Source organism: Lynx rufus, unplaced genomic scaffold (genome assembly GCF_022079265.1).
Source record: "Lynx rufus isolate CCGP_SWC_20201006 ecotype Redwood Valley unplaced genomic scaffold, mLynRuf1.p SCAF_7, whole genome shotgun sequence".
Taxonomy (NCBI): domain Eukaryota; kingdom Metazoa; phylum Chordata; class Mammalia; order Carnivora; family Felidae; genus Lynx; species Lynx rufus.
The window spans coordinates 125,933,549-125,949,756 of NW_025814889.1; the positions used below are offsets into that span (position 1 = coordinate 125,933,549).

The following is a 16,208-nucleotide window of genomic DNA, read 5'->3' on the forward strand; positions in this document are numbered from 1 at the left end:
CGATGATTTGGAGGCATGCTTTGAGGAGGACACAGGGTGATTTCAAAATATTTAACCACTGGTAAAGCATGGGTGCCCGCTCATCAGAACTAATGCCGGTCATGGGGCTGGTCCCTCAGGACCCTGCTGTGCCAGGGTGTTAACCTATTCGTTGCTGGACTGTATGCCTAGCGGTCCCTAGAGAGAGAATTGAGAGCTCAGGGCCACAGCTATTTACCAAGCAGCACAGAGCTATTTCAGTTTTTTAGCTTTAGGTATGACTGCACATGAGCGAGCCCCCAGAGCCCTCACTGTGTACCAGATGCTGTGCTAAGCTATACCCTCTCCCCCCGTGCCTTCATCCCGCCGTCACAACCACCCTGTGAGTCATCTTTCCCAGGCTCAGGGATCAGTGTGCTGACAGTCTTGCCTGGGGAATTTCACCGCAGCCTCTTACCCTGGTGCTGGATCATCTGCAGTCTAATCGATACCGTCAATAACTTGTGCCTATTCCCTGTACAAAGGGTAGGGCAACCGGTTTACTGAAGGTGGGAACCTCTACCCATGAAGGCATTCCAAGAGACTTCCCACTGGCCTGTGGGAACCCTGTTCTAACCATCCCAGCTGAACCCAGGCAGAACTAGGCAATTCCCCTCTGCGCCCCATCATACCTGCTATAGCACCTGTAATTCCCTGGGATGTCTACCAGTTTACATGCCCATCGCCCCCATTGAGCTGTAGGCCCTTTGGCCTATAGGCCCAGATCCAGACAAGGATCCGGTCACGTGCATCCTGAATTCACGTAGCAGAACGTCTAGCTGTGGGGTCAGTAATGTTCACTGAAGGAATGAGCAGGCGTGTGAGCAAGACTGAATTGTGATTGTTGTCTGGGATAAAATCTGCCTCCAGCTGCCCCACCATCAGAAGTATGTGAATTTGTAATACATTTTTTATTTTCACCACCTGAATTTAAATTCGGTTACTTCTCTGACCCTTTGTAGAGGTTTTCTACTACAATATTAAATAAGCATCTATTAAACCACTACACGGTCTGAGATTAAAGACTGAAGAAATGATGGCAAGAGGAAGACGAAGAAAATGCCTGATACAAGAGACCAACCTGAAAAGAAACCAGGACTTAATTTTCTCCATGCATGGAAATTCAGCACCGTCCCCAAATGAAGGCAAAACTAGTTATTAAACTAGTTATACCTTGCAACTCTTCTGTTTTAAAATAAAATCACAAACTCTTCTGTTTTAAAATAAAACTACAAACTGGGGTGCCGGGGTGGCTTTGTCAGTTGAGCACCCAATTCTTGATTTCAGCTCAGGTCACAATCCCAGGGTTGTGGATGGAGCCCTGCATGAGGCTCCGCATGGAGCATAGAGCCTGCCTAAGAGTCTCTCTCCGCCTCTTACCACTCATGCTGTCTCTAAAAAAAAATAATAAATTAAATTACAAATTATTTCTAACACCAATAAAGGGTCCATCCTGATTTGCAAACTGCTTTGGAAAAGCATCAGCAGAGTTGATGCTGTGCTGCCTGAGACCCAGAATGACTGACAAAGAAGTTCAGGGAGGAGGGGACCTCCAGGCAGAAAGGACAAGAGACCACATAGGCACTCAGGTCCTCATCTCCCTCTGTACCCTGGGTGGAAGAGAAAGGAGCCCCTGCAGCCCCTGGTTCTGCAACAGCAGCTGCACGGGTCAGCTGGCCCTGCACTGGTGCTGGTGGGGGGTGGCGTTCACAGGTTGAGAGCAGGACTGGGTTCAAATCCCAGCCCTACCACTTCCTAGCTAATGATCTTATGTGATGCTTCCCAGCCTGCTGCTCCTCTGTCAAATGGGGAACGATACTGCCTGCCTTCGGGGAGTTTAAAAGGAAGAAACAGGGACCTGTTAAGGGCTTGGCATGATGCACAGCACACAGGTACTCCATAAACAGCATCCGATATTAGGTGGGAGGTGGAGAGCAACCTGGGAAGGAAACCCGGGGGCTGAAGGTCACTAAGATGGTCTAAGACCGTGGTTGTCAGGCCTGGCTGCACTTTACAATCCGACGGGGGCCTCGGAAATGCTAGTGCCAGCCCTCTTTACACGTACCGTTGAATCAGAATCCCAGGGGGCAGGCCCAGGCTTGGTTTCAAGTTCCCAGAAGATTCTATCAGGGAGTCAGGGTTGAGACCCTCTGCTGTGACTAAAAGTTAGACTCAAGCAGTGACCTACAACCAAACCTGCTAACAGTCAATCAAAAGTTATGTGCCCAGGCCTAAGAATGAAGCAATCTTGGTTTCAGAATTGAAACAAAGCCTTACAACTGAAAACTACCCTATCTTTCTAATTAGTGTATCAGAACTGCTAAATCCTCAGAAAGCAACCACTCCAGAAAAGTCATAACAAAGCTCAAGTGTTTATTAAGAATTAAAAATACTGTAAATAAGCCATACAGTTCATTTCACAGTAAACTAAACAAACTTTTTTTTTTCTCTTAATTTTCTTTTCTTTTTTTTTTCCTTTTTTCTTTTTTCTTTTCTGAAGGGCAAGACAGCCATTAAAGAACAGTACAGCTCGAAGGTAAAGGGAAACAGCAAAAAACTACAGAAAATGCACACCTTCCTCACTGACAGACGGGGGTCTGCCCTGACAGCAAACCTCTTCGTGGACACTGTGGTAAAATAAAAACACTTGGCCTCCATTCCCTGGGGAGACGGCCCAGGCCTTTGTGGACAGCTCTCAGACACATTTCCCGAAAGAATCCAAGGAGTCCCCTTTCTCGGGATTCTCAACCTGTGCATTATTTGGGGACCCTACCAAGGGATGACACAGGTTGGCCACGGGGGAACTCCGTGGGGTGTTGTGCCTTCACATTCAGAACCATCTGGATTCTTTGCATAGTTACCTTTGAGATCACAGAATGATTCAGGAATGGAAAAGACACCCCACGCCACTGGAGGTGACCATCAAGTCAAGCAGCTGGTTCTTTTCAACCTAAAGCCCGAGGGGCTTGCTCCCCTCCCAATGGAGAGCTGACACTTGTGAAGTTTAGCCAGTTTAAAGTGGAAGACGAGAAGTGAGTGACAGCTCATGAAAACTTCGGCCAGAAATATTAAAAAAAAAAAAAAAAAAAAAAAGGAAAAGCAATTTTCCTTAAAGACAATTAGAAAGAAAAGTGCCTCCTCCCCCCACTTTTTTTCCTTGAAATCTGCCAGCCAGGCAGGGTTTTCTGAGGTTACAGTTAATCTGCTTCTGTTAATCCTCAGTTGAAGCCATTCTTCTCTGACACGAGAAACATCCCTTCTAAAAGGCGCCCCTGATTTGCAGGGGCTGGGCCTTCAGCAAACCAACCAAAAGCAGAAGCAGAAAACTTGAGAAACCAATGGTGTGTGGTAATGATCGTAAATAAATTAAGCAGGCATGAGAATAGAAAATGCCTTGGTGTTCGGGGGAGTGTCCACTGCTTTTTAAGAGGGGAAAAGAACATGGTGGGGTGGGGGGGGGGGTGGGACACGTGGGAGAAAACAACACAGTTTTTGGTCATGAGAAACTGGACTTTAAATCCGCGCCCTGCAGACACAACTCGCTTAGACTTTTTCATGAATCTTTTCCACTTTCACAAACAACCTATCCAGGTCATTCCTCAGGTCATCTAGCAAGCCCCTGGCTGATTCCAAGTTGTTCTCGTTGGTTTCTATTTTCACCGAGTAGGCGACCAAACTGTCCACGGCAGTCCTGAGCATCCTCAAGTCTGATTCCACTTGGCTGACTGAGGCTTTGAGGTTGTCTAGAGAAGAGAGTCTGTCCAGGAAGTCCTGAGGAGGCAAGGGGGCCGCCCGGGCCGGGTCCCGCCCCAGCAGCGTGTGCACCTGCTCTTGCACCTTCTGGAGAGCCTCCACAGTGCTGGGGAGCTCGCCCATGCTTCTCTTCAGCTCCTCCACGTCGCCGTAGAGCGAGAGCTGAGCCTCGCCCAGGCTCCTCACCGTGCTGGCCAGGCCGCCCGCGTCATCCTCCGAGGGGCCCAGGCCGGCCACGCGCTCCTGCAGGGTGGCCAGGCGCCGCTCCTGCTCCTCGCTCTTGGCCAGCAGGGCCTCTAGGCTCTCACTGTGCCGCGCAGAGGCCGTCTGCACGGCATCCACTCTGTCTTCCACGGTTTGGAGCCTGGAGTCCAATCCCTGACTCTTTTCCTGGAGCGCTTCTAAGGCATCAGAGTTTTTGTAAACCCCTTCTTCCGGCCTGAGGGCCTCAGTTTCCAGGTGGCGCAGCTCCTCCTTGAGTCTCCTGATCTCCTCAGGGAGGTGGGAGGTGGCCTCCTCCGACTGGAGAACCTTCTCCGTGAGGGCCTGCAAGGTGAGGTGCTCCGAATTGGCTGCCTCCTGGAATTTCTGCTGCTCCTGTTTGAGGCTCACCAGCTCCTTGACCTCTGTGTAGACGTCAGATTCCAAGGTCTGGAGGGTGCTTCTCAAGGCCTCGATGTCCTTTTCTCTGGACTTCACAGAGGACTGGATTTCCTTCACAACTTCCTTCAAGGCTTTCAGATCCTGCTTGTACCCCTCGGAGTTTTCCAGAGAGGCGACCTTCGCCTTCACATCATTGATTTCCTTCTGGCTCCTCTTCTGGACGTCGGTAAAGATGGCAATGTTGTCGTTGATGGACTTGGTGAGCTCTGTCAGCCTTTCCTCCACCGTGTTCTCAAGAGACGTGAAGTCCCGCTCCCGGGCATCCTTCACCACGTGGATGCCATCAGAGAGGTCTTTGAGAATCTCATTCTGGAGCTTCTGCAGAACCTCACTGATCCGGTTAATCTCACTCTCCCCTTGCTTCACAGCTTTCTCCGTGAGGTCTTGTTTATGCTGGGAGCTCCTCAAGATGGATTCAAAAGTCCCAAATGTAGCTTGAAGAGACAGCACCTGCAACCAAAATCCAGATGTTAACTACTGAGAAGAGCTGAGAAGTTTTATGCAACAGGCTATATTTCTTTTTGTCTGCCCAGCTTCCAGGTCCCTCTTCTGGAACAGAACGATAATTGTCCTTGGAGAAACTTCCTTCCACGCATAGTCCACATGGTTCGGGGGCCAACCTGAAGGCCCGTTCCAAGTGCTCCAGAGATGGTTTGTAACCAGCCTGACCAATCGGCACTTTCCGTCTACCTACCCCTCCTTCCCTTCCAAAGCCACAGTGATTGGCCCAGGGATGGGCATGTGGCCTAAGGCAGGCCAGCAAGTCAATTCCACGACTTCTGTTAAAACTACTAGTAAAGAGAGGCACCTGGGTGGCTCAGTCGGTTAGGTGTTTGACTCTTGATTTCGGCTCAGGTCATGATCTCACAGTTTGTGAGATAGAGCCCTTCCGGCTCTGCACTGACAGTGCAAAGCCTGTTTGGGATTCTCTCTCTCCTCTCTGCCCCGCCCCAATTCACACGCACTCTCTCTGTCTCCCTCTCTCTCAAAATAAATAAATAAACTTAAAAAAAAAAAAAAAACCAGTGGTAAAGAAAGCCTTTTTCCGCTGGGATTGCTAGCCATAGGATGAGGAAAGCCTGGAGAGGCTCAGACCACACACAAAGTAGGCCAGTTTATGAGTCAAGGAAGGCAGAACTAGAGACAGCAAGTTCAAGTTCTGAAGACACAATCTGAATCTCTGAATACAGCTACACCTTTAGGAGTCTGCTTTTGAACTTCTTAGTTTAAGCCAATAAATTCTCTCTCTCTCTCTCTCACCCTCCCTCCCCCTTTCAGCCAGTTAGGCTGAGTTTCTGGCTCTTGGAACTGAAAGAGTCTTGCAACTTATCACAGGAAAAAAGCAGAGGCACATGGGAGACAGTGGGCTGGGAGGCAAGAGACGACGGCACAGGCACCTTCTAGCTGGGGGTCCTGACCAAGTCACTGTCCTCACCCGAAAAAATGACTGTGGATCAGGTGATTCCTCAGCATTCTCAGACTTTGTGAGCACATTATGATCCCATGTGTCACGACACACTCGTTCTAAATAAATTCTCCCCTAAACAAAGTCTGACATGGGAGCCACTCCAGGGAGCGGTTTCATGCACCAAGGCTGACCACGTAAGGACCACTGACCTGGGCTTCATCCTGACGTGGTGCAAAGTGCCACCCAGGACACTTTATTGCAAAAAAAAAAAAAAAAAAAAAAAAAAGGAATCTGAATCTCTCAAGTCTCCAGTTCTAACCACCAATTCACAGGAAACGTGCAAGAGGAAAACACACCATGAGGATGCAATCGGCCAAACCCACAACAGATCACCAGGACCTTCAATAATTAAATGGCATTTTTAAAGGCAGAAAGACAGGAAACTGTTACACATTAAAAGAAACTTAGGAGATTTATCATCCAAATGTAATGTGTGGACTTGTACGGATCCTGATTCAAACAAAGCAAGACGTTTTTGAGAGAGTCAGGGAAATCGGATTTTGAACTGGGTATCAGATGAGAATCAAGAATGACCAGTAACTTTGTTAGGTATGATACACTGTGCTTTGCCAAAAGGAAAGGGAAAAGAAGGAGCTCTTATTTGTTAGAAATAAATCCTAAAATACTCTAGGGGAACTAATGTGTCAGTCAAAATTAGATCCTGGTTCCACATCCACCGCGTCTGCCAGAGCAACGTGGGCCTTTCAGAGGGCTTAGACCTGAACTGCCAGCTTTTTCTGCAGGCTCCCACCTGCCTGTGTCCACTGGATCTTCTGAGTAAGGACAGGCCAGCCTTTCTGCCCAGCCTACGGTCACTCAGCAGACCTGGGCTATTTCCCAACGCCCAGAGCATCTGAGAACAAGAGAGACCAGGGGGACAGCCGACAAGGGGTGGAAGAGACGGCTTCAGCGTCACCCTGCTCTGACTCCAGCCCAAAAACGACAAAACAAAATGGGAGGGAAGGGGTGGGGAAAAAATGAAACGAGAAGAGCAAAAGAATGAGTATTAAAACTGGGGTTCATTACATTGATCTCTTCTGTTTATGCCTAAATACCTCCACGGTAAGAAGTTAAAACATAAAATAGCATGAGCCTCTGGAACCAGACTGCCTATGTTCAAATCTTAGCTTGGACACTTCCTAGCTGTGTGATCTTGGGCAAGTTATTTAGCACATCTGTGCCTTAGTTTCCTCGGCTGCTGGATGGGAACAAAAATAGCACCTGACTCATAGGCTCGTTTTGCAAGGATTAAGTGAATTAATATATACATAGAGCTTCAATTGTGCCTAACACATAGTAAATGATCGACAAACAGCAGATATGGTCTTCATTATTGTTTAATCTTTCTTCTGGAAGTAGCTCAGAAGTCTGGAGATTCTGAGACCATCCTTAGCCCAATGCCAAAGGGAAACACTATAGAAATGAGAACAGGACACCCGGGCTCCAGTCCCAGCCCCACTTATAACCAGCTCTGTGAGCACGAATAAGTCACATTCACTTTCCAGGTCCCAAGCTCCTCGTCTATTAACAAATAGGTTTCTAAAGTCCCTTGTGGCTTCCAACGGTCTGTGATTTTAACACAGATTAGAATCCAGTTCTCAGGGACTCCAGAATACTAGACAATTTCCCTGTTAAACCAAATATGACCTGAGCCATAAAGGGCACTTTGAGAAGGTACGGGAGAGAGATCACCTCTGAAACTAAGTTATTCAATCACAGTACCTGCCGGTTCTACACAGCACTCAGAAAAGAGGCATGAACGGGTGAGCACAGTACCTGCAACGTAGCAGGCGTTCATTCAGTGTTTTCAGTGTTTTCTGAATGAATCAGGATTTAATTAATTAATCGAGCAAAGCCTGATGAAGAAGGAGCTGGTCCATTTCCCCTCTGATCCCTGTCACCCCTAACCTGGGCTGACTCTTTGCAAATGGCCAGGAAGCAGACTAGATCAGAAATCATGGCGGAAACCAAACACCCCAACCTCCAACACTATAAAAAGAACACAGAAATCGCCCCCCCTCCCGATGGTGCTGTGCGCTGTTCATCTTTACATGCAAAGACCCCATTATAATCAATATGCAATGATGCATCTGTTCCCCCAACATATGCGGGGTGCCCACTACACGGTGGGCAAGACACCAGAGAAAAGTAATGGCTAGAAGAGGATCCCTGCGCTCAAGGAGCTCACAGCACGAGGGGAGACGGTGGTAGCTGACCTTCAACGAGGCACTTACTGTGTACCGAAAACTATGCAAAGTACTTCCGAGACATCATCTCATTCCACCCTCGTAATAACCTCCTGAGTTGGTGGCTCCCACTGATCTCCAGTTTACAAATGAGGAGACTGGGAAGCGGTCATGCTGAGCATCAAACTCCCAGAATGGGTGACTTCACCACTGAGCTCTTAACCTCCAGGGATGAGCCAGAGCAGAGGCGTGTCCCAAGTGCACCGAGGGCTCAGACGCTGCCTCCGCCAGAAGCCCGGACTCCTGCAGAGTCAAAATGAGAAACAAAGAAATACAACCAGAGGACTCCGTCTTCTACAAACAGCCGCTCCTCTCATCCAGCTGTCCCTCGGAGGCCCGTTCCTGCAAGCACCTTACGCCACCCCGGATCTGCCAGGGCAACACTGGCCCTTCAGGGCCTCAGACTGAACCGCCAACATTTCTGAAGTCCCCGCTCAGTCTTCCACGGAAGGACAGACCAGCTTCTCTGCCCAGGCTCCAGGCATCCGGCAGGGCACGTGCAGACGGAGACGAGGTGGGCACCCACTACACAGAGTAGAGGGCTTCAGGTCACACTGCTCTGACTCCAATCCCAGTTCCAATACTTAAGGTCTGCATGTGACCCTGAACGGTAACACGACCGCTCCAGGTCCAGCGGGTCCATCTGTGAAACGGTGCTAATAAAAGGGACCTGCTTCAGAGGGTGGCTGGGAAGCACTTAAAAGGATGCCTAGCCCACAACGGGGCCACCTGGGCGCCTCAGTCGGTTAAGCGTCCAGCTCTTGGGTTCAGTTCATTCAGGTCACGATCTCACGGTTCCCTGCATCTGGCTCTGCGCTGGCAGCGTGGAGCCTTCTGCCTGCTTGGGATTCTCTCTCTCCCTCTCCCTCTGCTCCTCCCCCACTTGCACTGTCTCTCTCTCTCTCTCTCAAAATAAATAAATAAACTTTAAAATAAAAACGGACGCCTAACCCATACTAAATACTACTTATGAATAATAATATTGCAGGTCTACATTCCTGCAAAGGACCAAACCCCACCCCACACGGAGCATCATTTACAAAGTTACAAAGGGGCTCACACTTCGGTTGTCAGAGCAGCCAGCACTACTCTCTTCAGAGCAAAGGAACTTCTTCACTGGCCACCTCAGAGGTGCGGACAGAAATGGCCACACACCGTGACAAATCCTAATACTGTTCTGGGCACATTCTGAGTTCCACATCACTGGAAGCAGCCTTAGCTGAAGACCTACTACGAACCTGGCAAGGCATGGGAAAGACAACAAGATGAACAAACGGTTGAGGGTGCTGCAGGAGCTAACTGCAGGAGGAACCCTAGCCCTGCCACTTACTAGCCGGGAGACCTTGCCGTTACTCTGCCTCCTGGGTCTCACACTCCTCATCTGTGCAAGGGGAGTATCCTAGCGCTTACCTCTTGGAGCTGCTGTGAGGGTCAAAAGACAGGAGTACACAATAAATACGAGGCATTACATAACAGCTGGCCTACATGCTAAATGAAAAAGAAAGGTCACAGTTTCAAGAGTCTATGGCCAGGTGGATTCTTAAAACTCTGGACAGAGCCCTCCCCTCCTTGTGTAGATGAGAAAACTGAGCCCCAAAGAGGAAAGTCATTTGCATACAGCTTCCATAAGAGGAGAGGTGGGAGCCGGAAGGGAAGGAAAGAGGGAGAGGCAGGGGAGAAGCAGCGAGAAAGAAGCCCAATGTCTTCAACATAGATTCAAGACCTCAATTTCATCTGGGCCTCAGCTTCTCTCTCCCGTCCTGCTACAGGCCAGGTAGCCACTGCTGTCCCAACATACTCAGGATAGAACCTCCTGCCTGTGTCTTCATTCCTTGTCTCAACAGTTATTGACCACCAGCTAGATCTAGACTGGCACCACCTTGGCCACTGGGCATACGGGCCTAGGCAAATTCTACACACTCTCTCCTTCGGAACTCACACAACAGTGACCCTCAACTGAGACCCACTTATGTGCTGCTTCGCAAAACCGGATTTGTCTACTGTACCTCTGTACCCCCCACAGGGCCAACACGCAGCCCTATCACTATCAGACTTCAATAAAGATTGTGATGGATTGGTAAGTGGGTGGATGAAAGAGAGGAAACAGAGGCTAGTGATTATCCTCCAGCAGTTTGTCTACTTCTTAAGAATGACTTGACATTCAGGATAGGCAAAGCAGCGCTGCCTACTTAAATCCCTACAGAAAGTCACCTCCCTTGGCCTGCAGCATTGAGCAGGCTGACTCATTCCAGTTGCTCTGCCAGTCTTAAGAGGAAATTCCTAGTCCTGCATACTCCACAAAAGTCGATAGAAACTTGGCAGGGCAGGCAGCATGCTGGGAAAAGGAGGCAGCAGTTCCGGGCTCAGAAGTGGTGGCGGGATTTTTTGTTTCGATCATACAACTAACTTTCATTGAGCGGTGACATTAGTGGAGGCCGGAGGAGGAGGTAGGAGGCCAAGAGAGCTGCACTTGGTGTGGGAAAACACAGACAGGGTGGAACGTGAGAAGCTTTGTGGTGAAAGTTGGGTCCATCCACACCTGAGAGAGGTCTCTGTGGACCCCCGCACTGGGCAGTGGCCTAGGCATTCTCATGCAGTTTGCCACTCACCAGCTGGGATCTTTATCAATTCACTTAATCTCTCTAAACCTCAATTTTCTGGTCTGGAAAAAGGAGTCAAAACTGCTAGTCCTCCCTCCCAGCCAGGGTGGCTATGATGATTAGATAATGAGTAAGCCCTCTTAACATCATGTAAATGTGCCTTGTGATATTACTCACCAGTACCCTCTAGTATTTTGGGCCTTTCCTTTCCTCTAAAGCTGGTATATGGTATTTCAAAGGCCCCCATGGAGACGTTGGTCCACTAAAAGGCAAGGGGCCTGAAGATATGTAATATTTCATTTGAACTTCGCAAATGAGTATGATTACTTGTTTCTCCTTCCCCGGGGTCTGGATCTATTAAAACCTGGCTCAGACGTCTCCCACGGGGAGAGCCCAGGTGTGGCCTTGCCCGAGGCTTCCAGGGATGCGCTGGCGTCCCTTCCAACCTCCTTTTCAGATAACTCTGCCCATTCAGCGGTTCCTAATCCAAAAAGAATGCGCTCCCCAGAGCCCGGCGGCTTCCTTACAGGTCACCGCTAATGCCCTGTGACAGGCCCTTGGCCCACCCTGGCTCGTTGGCCTGACCATCCTCGCAGCGGCCCATCCCTCGGGGCCCATTCCTCCGCGGCCATTAACAAAGAGGGTCTGGGGACCGCCCGGGAACGGGGGGGTGGGGGGGGGGGGGACCGGGGACGGGGCATCCCCGGCCGGGGCCGGCCGTGGAGAGGGCCCCGCTCAGGCACCGAGGCCTGGGCAGAGCCAGGGGCCCGGCCGTGGCTCGGGGGCCGCGGGTGGGGGCCCGGGGTACCCACCTTCTGCTCGACGCCCTGCAAGCCCTGGCCCAGCTCCTCCCTCTGCCGGGAGAAGTCCTGGTGGCCGCGCCGGACCTGCTGGACCTCCTCCAGGACGTGGTGGACACACCAGCCCGAGAAGGCGGCCGCCGCCACCAGGGCGAGGTAGAAGAGAAAGTTGAGCGCCCGGCCGAGCCTGCGCGAGCAGGACGCCGAGGACGAGGCGGCGGCGGCGGCGGCGGCGGACTTGCCGCCGCGGTGGCCGCCCTTGCCGTGCGCCTGGTTCTGCGGATGCTGCGGCGGGTGCTGCTGCGGGTGCGGCGCGGGCGGCGGCGGCTGCTGCGGCGCCGGCGGCGGCTTCTTCGCCACGTCATCCGCGCCGCCCGACGGGTGGGCGCCCTTCTCCGAGGGGCTCGCGGCGCCGTGGCCGCCCTTGGAGCCCCTTTGTTTGGCCGAGGGCATGGCGGGCGCGGCGGCGGGTGAGGCCGCGGACTGCGAGGCGAGCGAGCGGGGCGCGCGGCCCGGGAACTTCCTCGGGCTCCCCCGGGGCTGGGCGAGCGGCACGCGGGCGCTGCTGGCGTCGGAGCGGCCGAGAGAGAGCCGGCGGGCGGGCGCGCGAGAAAGGAGGCCGGACGAGGGAGGAAGGAGGAGGGGGCCTGCCTCCGCCGCCGCCGCCGCCGCGGCGCCGACCCCGCCTCCCGAGAAGGAAGGCCGGGAGAGCCGAGCCGGGAGAGCCTGCCACGCACGCGGGGGCCGGCACGGCCCCTCCCCCTACCGCCACGACCCCAAGGAGGGGGCCGAGCCGGGGGCGGCGCGGCGGGGTCCACGCGGGGGGGGTGGGGGTGTCTACGAGGCCCCGGGTGGGAGGGCCGAGGCGAGGGTGGTGGCCGAGCGCGGTCCGGGGCGGCTGGGGGGGGGGGGGGGGGCGGGTGTCCCGGCGGGGTCTACGGAGGCCGGGGCAGGCGACTGAAGTGGCCGAGTGGGAGGGGGCAAGAGGCGCGGACGTAGGGAGGGCGGCTGGCCTGGGTCTGCTGAGGCGGGGACCGGGAATCGAGGTGGCCAAAGGGAGGAGCTCAGGGCTGGGTCGACCGGCGGCCGAGACTGGCTACTGAGCAGGGGCCACGAGGGCCCCAGGGATAGGCGGCTGAAGTGGCGGTGGCCCAGGCGGATCGGCGGGGAGGAGAGCCGGGGATGAGCTTTTGCCTTGGGCCGAGTTCGAGACCCCCTTCCTTCGACCTATTCCGAGAGAGGAAATGAAGCGGGGGGGGGGGTGCGGAGGGGGGCTCCCGGGAGCCCGGTCCCTGGGAGTGGGAGTAAGGAGGTGGGAACGGACATCTCCGGAACTTTGCCCCTGGGAGTTGGGGAAATCCCGCCTCCTCATCCATCCCATCCTCTAAGCCCGCCACGGGGTTGGGCCTTGACTCTTTCCTGGAGATTGAAGGCGGAGGCAGAAGGAGCTGTCGAGAAACCAGTTGGCTCTGCAGAGGCATGTTTAGGGAGAGTTAGCAAAGATTCTTGAACTGCGGGAAGTCTATTCAGGGAAACATCCCACTTAGCATCCCACTTAGCCTGGTCAGTCCATGTCCATGCTGTTTACTTTTTTTTCTGAAGTCCTTTGCACCCCCATTTTCTCTTTAGGGTTCCTGCAGTCTGTCCATAGCCCAACTACGGACGGGCTCTGTGCTGTGCCCTGGGGAAGTCTGCAGGGAGGAAGATGGGGGCTGCCACCCCTAATCTGGTAGAAAGAAATAAAACACATCTTGGCATTTAACAACTTAAATGTGTACTTAAAACCTCACAAACAGCCTTGTAAGGTAGGATTATTTTACCCCTTTTATAGGAAGGAAACTGAGCCCCCACCCCAGCTGATTGGATCAAGGTCACAGAGCCATGACTTGAACCTGGATCTCTTTCTTCCAGAGCCCATGCTGCTTTGGAGTGGGAAGGAAAGGAGAGGGGGCAGGGAAGTTAAGCAACTTGCCTGCTCTCGCTGAGGCTAGTTGGTGCTGGAGCAAGGACAGAACGCCACTGCTTTCCCCCCTGAACCTGGTGGCTGCTCTATGCCTGGCACTGTGTGTGCCTGACGGTGCTGTAGGAACACTGTTTCCTCTGCCAATTTTGTTTTTAAAATAGCATTCCTTGTCCTTAAGGCCTAGTTCAAATGCCACTTCTTTCATGATGCCTTCCCTAGAACACCGCCTCTCGTGACACTTAGAGACAGCTAATAGTTGCAAGAAGAGGCATTATGTATATTTATATATAATCATATAGTTCAATATAACAAACCTGGGTGGAGGGTCCACTCTGTGCCAGACAGACGTCTACAAACTAGCCTCCCCTCCTTGAGGACAAGAAGCAACCATTGCTTCTACTTCTCTTTGTATCTCACCGTATAAAGTGCTTTCAAAAATCTCTAGTGAACCGATGAACACATGGGCCTGCCCTCAAGGGGCCTGAATTGCATTTGGAGGAATGTGCAGAAACACTTCAAGGGCCAAATTATGTACTTGAAAAAATAAATGTAAAGGGAGTTTGGAAAGCATATCGTGGGGCTGTAGGTACATGGGGAAATCTTCTGGGGCAGAAAGGTCTGAGCAAAGCTGTGAAGAATGGATTTGCATTGAAAGAGAGCAGGGAGGGTATTTCTGTGGCGGAAACGGGGTGAGCCCAGGATCCCGATCTGATATGAAGGGAGTGTGTCATGATATAGGGAAGAAGAAGAGGAGCTGGGTGGAATGGGTCCAAATTGCAGAGGTCAGTAGAAGCCAGGCAGGCAGGCAGAAGAGGCATAGTAGTGTGGGAGGCCAGAGTAAATTACAGCAGGTTCTGAACTAGAAATATAATCATCTGCCCCAGACAGAGGAGCACCCACTCCAGCTAAATACAAGGAGTGATAGTAGGACTCTCCTAGTTCAAAAGAGCACATGACCTAGGAGCGGGGAAAGGAGATGGCAGAGACTTACTCATCAGAAGGTGCTAGAAAAGCCTTGTTTAAAAACTGTTCGACTGAGTTCAGCTTGTGTTTAAAACCTCTAGCATGCAAAAAAGCAATCCTCCTCCTTCAAGCACTCATCCATTAGGGCAGGGCAATGATAACCTTCAAAGGAGCTCTGGGGACCCAGCCCCACCTTGGCCTGGGAGGCAGGAGCGCTGCCCTTTTGACCTTAGTTCTGCCACCTTGAAGAACTTGACCTTGAGAAGTATACTTACCCTTCTCTGTGGATTTCAAGGTCAGCTCTTTGCATCTCTAAAGACCTTTCTTATTCTATTAATTTATTTCCTAGAGAAAAACAGGCATCTGATATCAGAAATAATTGTATATTTTTTTAAGTTGATACAGACCTTAGGCCAGAAAGCATGGAAGGTTTCTCAATTTTCTGCCTCTGCAGAGCACCGGAAGCAAAGCAGGTGGGGGAGGGGAGTGTTACTATTTTCAGCGTTTCCTTCTTCACCCTTTCCTCTGGGAGGCAGTAAAGTATAATAGTTAAGACACAGGCTCCGAGGGGCATCTGGGTGGCTCAGTTGGTTGAGCGTCCAACTCTTGATTTAGGCTCAGGTCATGATCGCCCAGTTCATGGGTTCGAGCCCTCCATGGGGCTCTGCTGGCAGCATGGAGCCCGCTTGGGATACTCTCCCCCTCTCTCTCTAGCCTTTCTCTCTCTCTCTATCTTAAAATAAATAAATAAACTTAAAAAAAAAAAAAAAAAGACACCGGGTCCGAAATAGACTGACTTGGTTTCCAATTCAGCTCCATGACTGACTGGAGAGTGTGACCTTTCTGAACCTCTGTGTCTTCATCTGTGAGAGGTGGGTAATAAAAACGACCTCACCAGGTTGCTGTGAGGGTTAAGGGAGAGACACCATATGATATTAGGCACATAGCAGGGCTCAGTGGCTAATACAACTTGCAGTGTCACTGAGCAAAAGTAGAGCTGTATAGAGCTTCTATGTCTAGATTTCAACCATTTTCTTTCATCACTATTTCTTGGCACCCCCAGCACCACATGTGGCTTATAGACCACAGTCTCTGATGTGTTTGACTTGAGAAAGCGGGCAGTGTTTTCCCTTGAAGCGTGGCTCCACCGTGGTGTTTGGCGAACCCAGAGATCAGTGCATAGTCATGGACGTGCATCTTTTAGGGCCGGAAGGCGGCAGCGGTTCTTGGGAGATTTCCATCCTCCTACCCCATTTTCTGAATCAGCACAGCATGCATTTAAAGGAAGTCTCCCTTCTCCTTTGCCTCCTGCTTTTGTTTACCTCTATCCCTTGTCCTCTTCTTCCCCCCCTAAAGCATATTGGATGGTCAGGAACGTGGGTGGGGAAGAGGAGGAGGAGCTGGAGACATCTCTTCCTTTCCCCCAGCTTGTGCGAAGACACTTCTGAACACCCTCCGACTGCATGGACCATGCATTCTAAGATAGAGATTTGCAGGCCTGCAGCCCTCTTGGTTGTCTGCATTTTGGTTGGAATGCCTAAGGAGAAAGCCCCTACCACTTACTGTTGATTGCCTCTTGGTTCCAGGTTGACAAGAAGCCCCCTGAGGCTAGGACAGGTGCCTGAATGCCCTGCAAACAGGGTGTGAGTTAGAGGTGGGGGCCTCCTGCGTAGTTGGCTCTGGAGTGCTAGGACACAGGCTCAGCAGTTCCCACCCTCAGGAGCTCCCCAACTC

General features: G+C 51.7%; 1 protein-coding gene across 1 annotated transcript; it reads right to left on the reverse strand.

Moving 5' to 3' along the window:
* Positions 1 to 2,374: 2,374 nt before the first annotated feature.
* Positions 2,375 to 12,162, reverse strand: CKAP4 (cytoskeleton associated protein 4). The gene is made up of 2 exons (XM_047066557.1): positions 11,561 to 12,162; positions 2,375 to 4,884 (listed from the first exon to the last, which is right to left on the reverse strand). The coding sequence occupies exons 1-2, from the start codon at positions 11,999 to 12,001 to the stop codon at positions 3,562 to 3,564; spliced, it is 1,764 nt and encodes a 587-aa protein (XP_046922513.1). The 5' UTR covers positions 12,002 to 12,162; the 3' UTR covers positions 2,375 to 3,561.
* Positions 12,163 to 16,208: the final 4,046 nt, after the last annotated feature.